The sequence below is a fragment of the Petromyzon marinus genome, unplaced genomic scaffold (assembly GCF_048934315.1).
Source record: "Petromyzon marinus isolate PM22_M1 ecotype Great Lakes invasive population unplaced genomic scaffold, UKy_Petmar_22M1.pri1.0 PM_Scaffold_119, whole genome shotgun sequence".
Taxonomy (NCBI): Eukaryota; Metazoa; Chordata; class Hyperoartia; order Petromyzontiformes; family Petromyzontidae; genus Petromyzon; species Petromyzon marinus.
In genome coordinates, this window is record NW_027423079.1 from 108,014 (window position 1) to 124,019 (window position 16,006).

A 16,006-nucleotide genomic window follows, 5' to 3' on the forward strand; every position below is an offset into this window, starting at 1 on the left:
ACCTGTGACAGGAGGTCATAGAAGGCATCTGACTCATCGGCTTTGCCTGCATCCCTCCACGGATGTTCATCTTCGGTGGGGGCATAAGTAACCACGACCACCATTCCTCGCCTCCGGTTGATGGGAAGGCGAGCCCAAAGTAGCCTGGGGCTTACAGCTTCCCACACCTCACCGCCACGCTCCCACGCCCCCTTCATTCTTTTGTTCAAAAGAAGACCCACACCCTGTTGTTTGGCAGTCTGCTGCCCCGAGTAGAGGACTGTCCACCCCTCATGGTGGCAGGAGCCAGAGCCGGTCCACCGGACCTCCTGAATGCCGCATAGATCCAGGCGGTACCGGTCCAGCTCCCGACAGAGGAGTGGCAGCCTCTCCTCTGCAGTGAGCGTTCAAACATTCCACGTGGCCAACCGTAGTGGCTTTTCGTTGTTTCTGGAGTAGCCCCGAGGGTAGGTATTCAATCTCCTGGCTCCGCCAATTGGGGTTTGGCCAGGAGACGTCATAGACGCCTGGCCCCCCGGGGCCTCCGGCACAAGCTTAGTTGTTACATATTTCAGTTTAATTCGTAGTTTCGTGGTAATTAATTGAAGGTGGAGGGGTTACCAGCCCCTCGCACCCGTCCAGAGCCCCCGTTTAGCCCCTGTGGTGGACACATATGCCATGAGGGGAGGAGCCAATCAAAATTGGATATCCCCCCACAGCGCTGTCCACGACAGAGTTGCCCGTCCGGCACCGCGAGGAGGTAGGGGGTTGTTTCGCCTGCCACAGACACACACACACAGACACACACACACAGCTCCTAAACACACACACAGACAGCTCCTACACACACACAGACACACACACACACACACAGCTCCTACACACACACACAGACACACACACACACACAGCTCCTACACACACACACACACACAGCTCCTACACACACACAGACACACACACACACAGCTCCTACACACACACACAGACACACACACACACAGCTCCTAAACACACACACAGACACACACACACACAGACACACACACACACAGCTCCTACACACACACACAGACACACACACACAGCTCCTAAACACACACACAGACACACACACACACAGACACACACACACACAGCTCCTAAACACACACACAGACACACACACACAGCTCCTAAACACACACACACAGCTCCTAAACACACACACACAGACACACACACACACACAGACACACACACACGCACACAGACACACACACAGCTCCTACACACACACACAGTGACACACACACACACACAGCTCCTAAACACACACACAGACACACACACAGACACACACACAGCTCCTACACACGCAGCTCATACACACACACACACAGCTCCTACACACACACAGACACACACACACACAGCTCCTAAACACACACACAGACACACACACACACACAGCTCCTAAACACACACACACAGACACACACACACACACACAGCTCCTACACACACACACAGACACACACACACAGCTCCTACACATGCACACACAGCTCCTACACACACACACAGACACACACACACACACACAGCTCCTAAACACACACACACAGACACACACACAGACACACACACACAGCTCCTACACACACAGCTCCTACACACACAGCTCCTAAACACACACACAGACACACACACACACACAGCTCCTACACACACACACAGACACACACACAGCTCCTAAACACACACACAGACACACACACACACAGAGACACACACACAGCTCCTACACACACACACACAGCTCCTAAACACACACACAGACACACACACACAGACACACACACACAGACACACACACACACAGACACACACACACACAGCTCCTACACACACACACAGTGACACACACACACACACAGCTCCTAAACACACACACAGACACACACACAGACACACACACAGCTCCTACACACGCAGCTCCTACACACACACACACACAGCTCCTAAACACACACACAGACACACACACACACAGCTCCTAAACACACACACAGCTCCTACACACACACAGACACACACACACAGCTCCTAAACACACACACAGACACACACACACAGCTCCTAAACACACACACACAGACACACACACAGCTCCTACAACAACAACAACAACAACCGCCATTCGCCACTAAGTGGAGGTGACGTCACCACGACGCTTGTGCCAGGCTATGTGCACCCTGAGGCCACGTGAAGTGTCGAACGCCCGCTGGCAGGAGGTCACGGGGCAGACCCAGGTGCCACGGGTCGACTGACTGAGATGACTGGCTGATGCACCACCTGTGCCCCCTACTGTGCCAACCTGCTGTGCTTTAGCCACCCGGCGCTCCGCTCGCTGTTGTGAGCGTCGCTCCTCCGCCCTCCGTTGTTGTTGGAGGGCGACTGCCTCCAACTGCCCAGTAGCATCCTTCACGAGCCTCCTCCACAGAGGCCGATCTTGACACCGCTGGTACCAGTCATCGGCAAGTCCACTCAGCTCCACGTCCTCCTGTACCACATCACTCCATCTCTTCTCTAGCCCGTGCCGCGCCCGCTTAGCCCCCTCAATCCGGCCAAACAAAAGCTGTTTCGGCATGCGGTGGCTGGGCATGCGGGCTACATGACCCAGCCATCGCAGCCTTGCCTGCCGGAGGAGCTCACCAATGGGACCCTGCCCAGATCTTTCAAGGATTTGTGAGCTCCTCACACAATCCAGTCTGGTTAAACCCAGGATGGATCGTAGGCAGGTCAGCCTAAATGTTTCTAACCGGCGAAGATGTTCCATTAGGGGGGTCCACGTTTCGCAAGCGTAGAGAAGGGAGGGAATGACCGTGGCCGAGAAGACCTGAAGCTTAGTGCGGAGCGACAGACCAGGTAGCTTCCACACAGCGTTACGCAACCGATGAAAAGATATTGCCGCTCGACTGATTCGGAGTGAGACCTCTGCTGTTAAACTGGAGCCAGTCATAAGCACACTGCCCAGGTATGGGAAACTCTCCACTCTCTCCACAACTGCCCCATCACCGATTGGGAGTTGTGGGGGTGGAGTGTCCGATGGTACAAAATACCCAGGCAGGTGCTTAGTTTTGGTGGGGCTGATGGTAAGGCCCCACCTCTTAGTGGCACGCTCCAGTCTCAGCAGCAGCATCTCCAACTCCTCCTCTGACTGAGCAGCTATTACCAAGTCATCAGCATACATAACGTGGTTGAGCAATAGGGAGCCATCCCTTGACCGCACCCGGGCATCGATTAGCCTCCCATTATATCTGTACCATATGGAGATTCCCCCGGTACAGCTATTGAAGGCTTCACGAACTACGTGGTCAAAATAGATGTTAAATAATGTGGGAGCCAGAGGACATCCCTGTCGCACCCCAAGGTGTACAGGGAATGGCTCTGACTCCCGGCCACGTAGTTTTACCCGGGCCCGCTCACCATCATGAAGGTCCTTAATGATCGTGAGCAGAGGGTCAGGTACTCCAAAAGCACGAAGAACGACCCAGAGCCCAGGCCTACTGATGGTATCATAGGCCTTGACCAGGTCAATAAAGCAGAGATGTAGGTCTTGTTGGAATTCCCTACACCTCTGCTGTAGCAGACGGACAGAAAATATGGCATCTGTGCAGGACCGCCCTTTCCTGAAACCGCATTGGGGCTCCGCAAGCCTCTCCTCAGCGTGCCTGGCAAGGCGATGCTGAATAATCCTTGCCAGGACCTTTCCCGGCACACTGAGGAGTGAGATGCCCCTGTAGTTGTTACAGTCTGTGCGGTCCCCCTTCTTAAAAAGGGGGACCACCAGGGCATCCTTCCAATCCTGCGGAACCCGTCCAGTGGTCCAGACCGTTGTTATGATGTCATATAGGGCAGTCTGTGCACAAACGCCACCCTCCCTCAGCATTTCGCTTGGGAGATCATCTCTGCCCGCTGCCTTTCCTGGTCTCAGACTCCGGATCGCCTTCAATACTTCCTCAGCAGATGGCACCTCAGCCAGCCACTCACAGGGGGTGACTTCATCCAATATTTGAGGCACCGCAGCCTCAGCAGGGTCATCCTCACTTTGTGCCACGATGTTTTCCTGGCTGTGGGATTTTCCCTCCCCCAGGACCTCACAGAAATGCTCAGCAAATCTGCGAACCTGTTCCTGGGGGTCGGAAATTGGATCACCGTTTTTTCCCCTAATGATGGTAATAGGTGTGGCGCTGCAGGTTACTTTTTTGATGGAGTTAAATAGCGATTTGTGATCACGGGCCACTGAGGCAGACTCCATCTCCTCAGCAACCCGCGACCACCACCCATCCTTGCAGCGCCTCACGGCTCTCCGAACCTCCGAGCGAAGGCTGCGGTAAGCCTCCTCATTCTCTGACGTGGGATTCTGTAGCCGATGACAGTGGGCCTGTCGCTTTTTCTCAACCATCCTGAACAACTCCTCTGTCATCCAGGGTGTCTGGGGAGGTCTGGACCGCGTACCCAAAGCAGCCATTGCAGCTGCATGAGTCACAGTCCTAAACCTCGCCCATTTACCCTCGACATCAGGAGGAGTCGGGGACGATGCCAATCCCAGCCGCAAGCGATGATGAAATTCTCGCTTGCAACTTTCATCAGATAACTGAGACCAGGCCACTTTAGGTTGGAATGGGGTCCTGGGTGTACACCCACCACCGGAGTGGAAGAATGGCAGGCGCATCTTACAGATGACTAGTCGATGGTCAGAGGGCAGATCAGCTCCACGGTAGGTCCTGGTGTCAAGGACATGGGCTCGCATTCGCTGGTCCGTCACTATGTAGTCCAGCAGATGTTCTTGCTTGGACCCGGCATGCATCCATGATGTTGTGTGGATGCGCCGATGCCGGAACAGCGTGTTGGTAATTACAAGCCCATGGGCTGCACAAAAATCTAGCAGCCTCCTACCGTTGTTATTGAGCTGATCTGGCCCATGCCCTCCAATCACTCCAGACCAGGTGCCAGTATCATGACCAACTCGGGCATTGAAGTCACCCAACATGATGACTCTATCCCGAGGGGCCACTTTAGCCAGCACCTGTGACAGGAGGTCATAGAAGGCATCTGACTCATCGGCTTTGCCTGCATCCCTCCACGGATGTTCATCTTCGGTGGGGGCATAAGTAACCACGACCACCATTCCTCGCCTCCGGTTGATGGGAAGGCGAGCCCAAAGTAGCCTGGGGCTTACAGCTTCCCACACCTCACCGCCACGCTCCCACGCCCCCTTCATTCTTTTGTTCAAAAGAAGACCCACACCCTGTTGTTTGGCAGTCTGCTGCCCCGAGTAGAGGACTGTCCACCCCTCATGGTGGCAGGAGCCAGAGCCGGTCCACCGGACCTCCTGAATGCCGCATAGATCCAGGCGGTACCGGTCCAGCTCCCGACAGAGGAGTGGCAGCCTCTCCTCTGCAGTGAGCGTTCGAACATTCCACGTGGCCACCCGTAGTGGCTTTTCGTTGTTTCTGGAGTAGCCCCGAGGGTAGGTATTCAATCTCCTGGCTCCGCCAATTGGGGTTTGGCCAGGAGACGTCATAGACGCCTGGCCCCCCGGGGCCTCCGGCACAAGCTTAGTTGTTACATATTTCACTTTAATTCGTGGTTTTGTGGTAATTAATTGAAGGTGGAGGGGTTACCAGCCCCTCGCACCCGTCCAGAGCCCCCGTTTAGCCCCTGTGGTGGACACATATGCCATGAGGGGAGGAGCCAATCAAAATTGGAACTCCCCCCACAGCACTGTCCACGACAGAGTTGCCCGTCCGGCACCGCGAGGAGGTAGGGGGTTGTTTTGCCTACACACACACACAGACACACACACACACAGCTCCTACACACACACACACAGCTCCTACACACACACACAGACACACACACACACACAGCTCCTAAACACACACACAGACACACACACAGACACACACACACAGCTCCTACACACACAGGTCCTACACACACAGCTCCTAAACACACACACAGACACACACACACACACAGCTCCTACACACACACACAGACACACACACAGCTCCTAAACACACACACAGACACACACACATAGAGACACACACACAGCTCCTACACACACACACACAGCTCCTAAACACACACACAGACACACACACAGACACACACACACAGACACACACACACACAGACACACAGGTCCTACACACACACACACACACAGCTCCTAAACACAGACACACACACACAGACACACACACACACACAGACACACACACACAGCTCCTACACACACAGCTCCTAAACACACACACAGACACACACACAGCTCCTACACACACAGCTCCTACACACACACACAGGTACACACACACACAGCTCCTAAACACACACACAGACACACACAGAGACACACACACAGACACACACACAGCTCCTAAACACACACACAGACACACACACACAGCTCCTACACACACACACACAACTCCTACACACACACAGACACACACACACAGCTCCTACACACACACACAGCTCCTAAACACACACACAGACACACACACACACACAGCTCCTACACACACAGCTCCTAAACACACACAAACAGGTACACACACACACACAGCTCCTACACACACAGCTCCTACACACACACACAGACACACACACAGCTCCTACACACACAGCTCCTACACACACACACAGCTCCTAAACACACACACAGCTCCTACACACACACACAGACACACCCACAGCTCCTACACACACAGCTACTACACACACTCACTCACCTATTCACCTACACACCCACACACACAGATACTCACCTATACACACACACACAGCTACTCACTCACCTACACACCTACACACACACACAGCTCCTACACACACACACAGACACACACACAGCTCCTAAACACACACAGCTCCTACACACACTCACTCACCTACTCACCTACACACACACAGGTACATTCACCTACACACACAGATACTCACCTATACACACACAGCTACTCACTCACCTACACACCTACACACACACACACAGACACACACACACAGCTCATACACACTCACCTACACACTCACCTACACACCTACACACACAGCTACTCACTCACCTACACACTCACCTACACACTCACCTACACACACACACACACACAGCTACTCACCTACACACACACACAGCTACTCACCTACTCACCTACACACTCACCTACTCACTCACCTACTCACCTAAACACACACAGCTACTCACTCACCTACACACCTACACACACACACAGCTCCTACACACACACAGGTACTACACACACACACACAGGTACTCACACACAGACACACACACAGACACACACACAGACACACACACACACAGCTCCTACACACACACACAGGTACTCACCTACACACACACACAGACACACACACAGACACTCACCTACACACACACAGACACACACACAGACACACACACTCACCTACACACACACACAGCTACTCACCTACACACACACAGCTACTCACCTACACACTCACCTACACACACACACACAGGTACTCACTCACCTACACACTCACGTACACACACACAGCTACTCACACAGCTACTCACCTACACACCTACACACCTGCACACACACAGGTACTCACTCACCTACACACACACAGCTACACTCACCTACACACTCACCTACTCACTCACCTACTCACTCACCTACACATGCACCTACTCACCTACTCACTCACCTACTCACCTATACACTCACCTACACACTCACCTACTCACTCACCTACACATTCACCTACACACTCACTCAACCACTCACTCACTCACTCACCCACTAACTCACTCACCCACCCACCCATGCACTCACTCACCTACTCAGTGAGTGGGTGAGTGGGTGAGTGAGTGATGAGTGGTGAGTGGGTGAGTGGTGGGTGAGTGAGTGAGTGGTGAGTGAGTGGTGAGTGGTGAGTGAGTGGTGAGTGGTGAGTGGTGAGTGGGTGGTGAGTGGTGAGTGGTGAGTGAGTGAGTGGTGAGTGAGTGGTGAGTGGTGAGTGGTGGGTGAGTGAGTGAGTGAGTGGTGAGTGAGTGGTGAGTGGTGAGTGAGTGGTGAGTGGTGAGTGGTGAGTGGGTGGTGAGTGGTGAGTGGTGAGTGAGTGGTGAGTTAGTGGTGAGTGAGTGGTGAGTGGTGAGTGGGTGGTGAGTGGTGAGTGGTGAGTGAGTGGTGAGTGAGTGGTGAGTGGTGAGTGGTGGGTGAGTGAGTGAGTGGTGAGTGAGTGGTGAGTGAGTGGTGAGTGGTGAGTGGTGAGTGAGTGGTGAGGAGTGGGTGAGTGAGTGAGTGAGTAAGTGGTGAGTGAGTGAGTGGGTGAGTGGGTGAGTGAGTGGTGAGTGGGTGAGTGGTGAGTGAGTGGTGAGTGGTGAGTGAGTGGTGAGTGAGTGAGTGAGTGGTGAGTGGTGAGTGAGTGAGTGAGTGGTGAGTGGTGAGTGAGTGGTGAGTGGTGAGTGGTGAGTGAGTGGTGAGTGAGTGGGTGAGTGAGTGAGTGAGTGGTGAGTGAGTGGTGAGTGAGTGGTGAGTGAGTGATTGAGTGGTGAGTGAGTGGGTGAGTGGTGAGTGAGTGAGTGAGTGGTGAGTGGTGAGTGAGTGGTGAGTGAGTGAGTGAGTGGTGAGTGAGTGGGTGGGTGGGTGAGTGAGTGAGTGGTGAGTGAGTGGTGAGTGGTGAGTGGGTGAGTGAGTGGTGAGTGGTGAGTGAGTGGTGGGTGAGTGAGTGAGTGGGTGAGTGAGTGGGTGAGTGAGTGAGTGAGTGGTGAGTGAGTGGTGAGTGGTGAGTGAGTGGTGAGTGGTGAGTGGTGAGTGAGTGGTGAGTGGTGAGTGGTGAGTGAGTGGTGAGTGGTGAGTGAGTGGTGAGTGGTGAGTGAGTGGTGAGTGAGTGAGTGGTGAGTGGTGAGTGAGTGGTGAGTGAGTGAGTGGTGAGTGGTGAGTGAGTGGTGAGTGAGTGGTGAGTGAGTGGTGAGTGAGTGAGTGAGTGTGTGAGTGAGTGAGTGAGTGGGTGGGTGAGTGAGTGAGTGGGTGAGTGGGTGAGTGAGTGGTGAGTGAGTGAGTGGTGAGTGAGTGAGTGGTGAGTGAGTGGTGAGTTAGTGGAGAGTGGTGAGTGGGTGAGTGAGTGAGTGAGTGGGTGGGTGAGTGAGTGAGTGGGTGAGTGAGTGAGTGGTGAGTGGTGAGTGAGTGAGTGAGTGGTGAGTGAGTGGGTGAGTGAGTGGTGAGTGAGTGGTGAGTGGGCGAGTGAGTGAGTGAGTGAGTGAGTGGTGAGTGGTGAGTGACTGTGTGAGTTAGTGAGTGAGTGGGTGAGTGAGTGGGTGAGTGAGTGAGTGAGTGGTGAGTGGTGAGTGGGCGAGTGAGTGAGTGAGTGAGTGGTGAGTGGTGAGTGACTGTGTGAGTGAGTGAGTGAGTGGGTGAGTGAGTGGGTGAGTGAGTGAGTGGGTGAGTGAGTGGGTGAGTGAGTGAGTGGGTGAGTGAGTGAGTGGTGAGTGAGTGGGTGAGTGAGTGGTGAGTGGTGAGTGAGTGAGTGGGTGAGTGAGTGAATGAGTGAGTGGTGAGTGAGTGAGTGGTGAGTGAGTGAGTGGGTGAGTGAGTGAATGAGTGAGTGGTGAGTGAGTGGTGAGTGGTGAGTGAGTGGTGAGTGGTGAGTGAGTGAGTGGGTGAGTGAGTGAATGAGTGAGTGGTGAGTGAGTGAGTGAGTGGTGAGTGAGTGAGTGAATGAGTGAGTGGTGAGTGAGTGGTGAGTGAGTGGTGAGTGGTGAGTGGTGAGTGAGTGAGTGGTGAGTGGTGAGTGGTGAGTGAGTGGTGAGTGGTGAGTGGGCGCTCCTCACTTGGTTGGTGAGGACACCTCAAAACAGAATCGTCTCTGTTCATCGTCGCTCGGCTTCACGGAACACAGCCGGAGATCTTCAATCACCGCAGTGGGGACATCCTGGGTGGTGGGTGGTGGGTGGGTGGGTGGGTGGTGGGTGGGTGGTGGGTGGGTGAGTGACAAGGTGAGTGAGTGACAAGGTGAGTGGGTGGGTGGGTGGGTGAGTGAGTGACAAGGTGAGTGGGTCGGTGGCAAGGTGAGTGACAAGGTGAGTGAGTGACAAGGTGAGTGAGTGGGTGAGTGTGTGAGTGAGTGAGTGGGTGAGTGGGTGGGTGGGTGGGTGAGTGGTTGGGTGGGTGAGTGGGTGGGTGGGTGGGTGAGTGGGTGAGTGGGTGGGTGGGTGGGTGAGTGAGTGACAAGGTGAGTGGGTGGGTGGGTGGGTGAGTGGGTGGATGGGTGAGTGAGTGGGTGGGTGGGTGAGTGAGTGGGTGGGTGAGTGGGTGGGTGAGTGACAAGGTGAGTGGGTGGGTGGGTGGGTGAGTGAGTGGGTGGGTGGGTGGGTGAGTGAGTGACAAGGTGAGTGGGTCGGTGGCAAGGTGAGTGACAAGGTGAGTGGGTGGGTGAGTGGGTAGTGAGTGACAAGGTGAGTGGGTGAGTGGGTGGTGAGTGACAAGGTGAGTGGGTCGGTGGCAAGGTGAGTGACAAGGTGAGTGAGTGGGTGGGTGGGTGGTGAGTGACAAGGTGAGTGGGTGGTTGAGTGGGTGGTGAGTGACAAGGTGAGTGAGTGAGTGAGTGGGTGGGTGATTGGGTGAGTGGGTGGGTGAGTGGGTGAGTGAGGTGGTGAGTGAGGTGGTGAGTGAATGGGTGAGTGAGGTGGTGAGTGAGGTGGTGAGTGAGGTGGTGAGTGAGGTGGTGAGTGAGTGGGTGAGTGTTTACGTACTGTGTATTTCTTCTGATAAACCAGCTGATTGTTCTGAATTGCAAACCACCTCCTGTGATAAGAACAACAACAACAACAAACACAACAATCACTTAATCACAACAACAACAACAAACACAACAACCACTCAATCACAACAACAACAAACACAACAATCACTTAATCACAACAACAACAACCACAACAACAAACACAACAACAAACACAACAATCACTTAATCACAACAACAACAACAACCACAACAACAAACACAACAACCACTCAATCACAACAACAACAAACACAACAACAACCACAACAACAAACACAACAATCACTTAATCACAACAACAACAACAAACACAACAACAACAACAAACACAACAACCACTTAATCACAACAACAACAAACACAACAACAACCACAACAACAAACACAACAATCACTTAATCACAACAACAACCACAACAACAACCACAACAACAAACACAACAACCACTCAATCACAACAACAACAAACACAACAACAACCACAACAACAAACACAACAATCACTTAATCACAACAACAACAACAAACACAACAACAACAACAACAACAAAGACAACAACCACTTAATCACAACAACAACAAACACAACAACAACCACAACAACAAACACAACAATCACTTAATCACAACAACAACAAACACAACAACAACCACAACAACAAACACAACAATCACTTAATCACAACAACAACAACAAACACAACAACAACAACAAACACAACAACCACTTAATCACAACAACAACAAACACAACAACAACCACAACAACAAACACAACAATCACTTAATCACAACAATAACAACAAACACAACAACAACAACAAACACAACAACCACTTAATCACAACAACAAACACAACAACAACCACAACAACAAACACAACAATCACTTAATCACAACAACAACCACAACAACAACCACAACAACAAACACAACAACCACTCAATCACAACAACAACAAACACAACAACAACCACAACAACAAACACAACAATCACTTAATCACAACAACAACAACAACAACAAACACAACAACAACAACAACAACAAACACAACAACCACTTAATCACAACAACAACAAACACAACAACAACCACAACAACAAACACAACAATCACTTAATCACAACAACAACAAACACAACAACAACCACAACAACAAACACAACAACCACTCAATCACAACAACAACAACAACAAACACAACAATCACTCAATCACAACAACAAAAACCACAACAACAAACACAACAACCACTTAATCACAACAACAACAAACACAACAACCACTCAATCAATCACAACAACAACAACAACCACTCAATCACAACAACCACTCAATCACAACAACAACAACAAACACAACAACCACTCAATCACAACCACAACAACCACAACAACCACAACAACAAACACGACAACCACTCAAGCACAACCACAACAACAACCACAACAACAACCACCACCATCACCACCACCACCACGAACTGTGTAACCTCACCCCACACTCTCCCTTTGGTAGTGGGGTGAGTGGTGAGTGGTGAGGGGTGAGTGGTGAGTGGTGATGGGTGAGTGGTGAGGGGTGAGTGGTGAGTGGTGAGGGTACCTGACGTGTGTTGGTGTTTTTCTGCCCAAAGGAAGACGTGGGGTGAGTGGGTGGTGAGTGGGTGAGTGGGTGAGTGGGTGGGTGAGTGGGTGAGTGAATGAGTGAGTGGTGAGTTTTTCGAACCAGGCACATCATGAAAAAGAGAAAACAGACACACACACTGAGTAGGAGACCAAAAACCGTGTCCCCCGTGTCTCTGTGTCTCCCCGTGTCTCCCTCTCTCTCGCTCTGTGTCTCTCTGTGTCTCCCTCTGTCTCTCTGTCTCCCTCTGTCTCCCCGTGTCTTCCCGTGTCTCTCTGTGTCTCTCTGTGTCTCTCCCCGTGTCTCCCTCTCTCTCCCCGTGTCTCCCTCTCTCTCCCCGTGTCTCCCTCTCTCTCCCCGTGTCTCTGTGTCTCCCCGTGTCTCCCCGTGTCTCCCTCTGTCTCCCCGTGTCTCCCCGTGTCTCCCCGTGTCTCTGTCTCCACCTGCTCCAAGACTTGAAGGCGTTGCTTGCCCTCTTAAAGAGATATCCCTGTGTCTCTCTGTGTCTCCCCGTGTCTCTCTCTGTCTCTCTGTGTCTCCCTTTGTCTCCCCCTGTCTCCCTGTGTCTCTCTCTGTCTCCCCGTGTCTCCCCCGTGTCTCCACCTGCTCCACGACTTGAAGGCGTTGCTTGCCCTCTTAAAGAGATATCACTCTGTGTCTCTCTCTGTGTCTCCCTGTGTCTCCCTCTGTGTCTCCCTGTGTCTCCCTCTGTCTCCCTGTGTCTCCCCGTGTCTCTCTGTCTCTCTGTCTCCCCGTGTCTCCCTGTGTCTCCCCGTGTCTCTCTCTGTCTCCCCGTGTCTCCCCGTGTCTCCCCGTGTCCCCACCTGCTCCACGACTTGAAGGCGTTGCTTGCCCTCTTAAAGAGATAACCCTGTGTCTCTCTCTGTCTCCCCGTGTCTCTCCGTGTCTCTCTCTGTCTCTCTGTCTCCTCGTGTCTCTGTGTCTCTCTCTGTCTCTCTGTCTCCCCGTGTCTCTCCCCGTGTCTCCCTGTGTCTCCCTGTGTCTCCCCGTGTCTCCCCGTGTCTCCCTCTCTCTCCCCGTGTCTCCCTGTGTCTCCCTGTGTCTCCCCGTGTCTCCCTGTGTCTCCCTCTCTCTCCCTGTGTCTCCCTCTCTCTCCCCGTGTCTCCCCGTGTCTCCCCGTGTCTCTGTCTCCACCTGCTCCAAGACTTGAAGGCGTTGCTTGCCCTCTTAAAGAGATATCCCTGTGTCTCTCTGTGTCTCCCCGTGTCTCTCTCTGTCTCTCTGTGTCTCCCTGTGTCTCCCCCTGTCTCCCTGTGTCTCTCTCTGTCTCCCCGTGTCTCCCCCGTGTCTCCACCTGCTCCACGACTTGAAGGCGTTGCTTGCCCTCTTAAAGAGATATCACTCTGTGTCTCTCTCTGTGTCTCCCTGTGTCTCCCTCTGTGTCTCCCTGTGTCTCCCTCTGTCTCCCTGTGTCTCCCCGTGTCTCCCCGTGTCTCTCTGTCTCTCTGTCTCCCCGTGTCTCCCTGTGTCTCCCCGTGTCTCTCTCTGTCTCCCCGTGTCTCCCCGTGTCTCCCCGTGTCCCCACCTGCTCCACGACTTGAAGGCGTTGCTTGCCCTCTTAAAGAGATAACCCTGTGTCTCTCTCTGTCTCTCTGTCTCCCCGTGTCTCCCCGTGTCTCCCTGTGTCTCCCTGTGTCTCCCCGTGTCTCCCCGTGTCTCCCTCTCTCTCCCCGTGTCTCCCCGTGTCTCCACCTGCTCCACGACTTGAAGGCGTTGCTTGCCCTCTTAAAGAGATATCCCTCTGTCTCCCTGTGTCTCTCTCTGTCTCCCTGTCTCCCCGTGTCTCCCCGTGTCTCCCCGTGTCTCCCCGTGTCTCCCCCGTGTCCCCATCTGCTCCACGACTTGAAGGCGTTGCTTGCCCTCTTAAAGAGATATCCCTGTGTCTCTCTGTGTCTCCCCGTGTCTCCCCGTGTCTCCCTGTGTGTCTCTCTCTCTGTCTCCCTCTGTGTCTCTGTGTCTCCCCGTGTCTCCCCGTGTCTCCCTGTGTCTCTCCGTGTCTCTCCCCGTGTCTCCCCCCTGTGTCTCTCTGTGTCTCCCTGTCTCTCTCTGTCTCCCTGTGTCTCCCCGTGTCTCTCTGTGTCTCCCCGTGTCTCCCCGTGTCTCCCTGTGTGTCTCTCTCTGTCTCCCTCTGTGTCTCTGTGTCTCCCCGTGTCTCCCCGTGTCTCTCCGTGTCTCCCCGTGTCTCCCTGTGTCTCTCCCCGTGTCTCCACCTGCTCCAAGACTTGAAGGCGTTGCTTGCCCTCTTAAAGAGATGTGTCTCTCTCTGTCTCCCCGTGTCTCTCTCTCTGTCTCTCTGTGTCTCCTCGTGTCTCTCCCTGTGTCTCCTTCTGTCTCCCCGTGTCTCCCTCTCTCTCCCCGTGTCCCCACCTGCTCCAAGACTTGAAGGCGTTGCTTGCCCTCTTAAAGAGGTAACCCTGTGTCTCTCTCTGTCTCCCCGTGTCTCCCTGTGTCTCTCTCTGTCTCCCCGTGTCTCCCCGTGTCTCCCCGTGTCTCCCCCGTGTCTCCACCTGCTCCAAGACTTGAAGGCGTTGCTTGCCCTCTTAAAGAGGTATCCCTCCATGACGAGTCCACTGGGAGCCTCAACGTCGAAGCTCAACTCACACTCGTCCACCACGCCATCCTGCGGGCACAGGCAAAGGTCCCCCAGGTAGCCTCTAGCATGGTGTAGGGGCAAGTGCTGTTAGTAGTAGCAGCACCTACACACAGACAAAGCTCCCCCAGGTAGCCTCTAGCAGGGTGTAGGGGCAAGTGCTGTTAGTAGTAGCAGCACCTACACACAGACAAAGCTCCCCCAGGTAGCCTCTAGCAGGCTGAAGGGGCAAGTGCTGTTAGTAGAAGCAGCACCTACACACAAAGATCCCCCAGGTAGCCTCCAGCAGGCTGCAGGGGCAAGTGCTGTTAGTAGCAGCAGCACCCACAAACGGACAAAGCATCCCCAGGTAGCCTCTAGCAGGCTGTAGGGGCAAGTGCTGTCAGTAATAGCTGCACCTACACACAGACAAAGCTCCCCCGTGTAGCCTCTAGCAGGCTGTAGGGGCAAGTGCTGTGAGTAGCTGCACCTATGAAGGCTACCGGCACTGTGGTTACACAGAGTGGGTGGGTGGCCAGCACCAACACTACCATCACCATCAACACCACCATCACCACCACCATCACCACCACCATCACCACCACCACCATCACCACCACCACCATCACCACCACCATCACCACCACCACCATCATCACCACCATCACCATCAACACCACCATCACCACCACCATCACCACCACCATCACCACCACCACCATCACCACCACCACCATCACCACCACCACCATCACCACCACCACCACCATCACCACCACCACCATCACCATCACCACCACCATCACCACCATCACCATCACCACCACCACCATCACCACCACCATCACCACCACCATCACCACCACCACCATCACCACCACCACCATCACCACCACCACCATCACCACCACCACCATCACCACCACCACCATCACCATCACCACCACCATCACCACCACCACCATCACCAT

General features: G+C 53.6%; 1 protein-coding gene across 1 annotated transcript in view; it reads right to left on the reverse strand.

Annotated features, from left to right (window-relative positions):
• LOC116938408 (arf-GAP with coiled-coil, ANK repeat and PH domain-containing protein 3-like) overlaps nucleotides 1–16,006 on the reverse strand; it is a 48,133-nt gene that overhangs the window by 10,613 nt on the left and 21,514 nt on the right. Inside the window, exons 9-11 of the mRNA XM_076063433.1 lie at nucleotides 14,974–15,086; nucleotides 10,787–10,838; nucleotides 9,866–9,966 (exon numbers count right to left, since the gene is read on the reverse strand). Coding sequence (XP_075919548.1) covers nucleotides 9,866–9,966; nucleotides 10,787–10,838; nucleotides 14,974–15,086 — 266 coding nt within the window. The remainder of the gene's footprint in view (nucleotides 1–9,865; nucleotides 9,967–10,786; nucleotides 10,839–14,973; nucleotides 15,087–16,006) is intronic.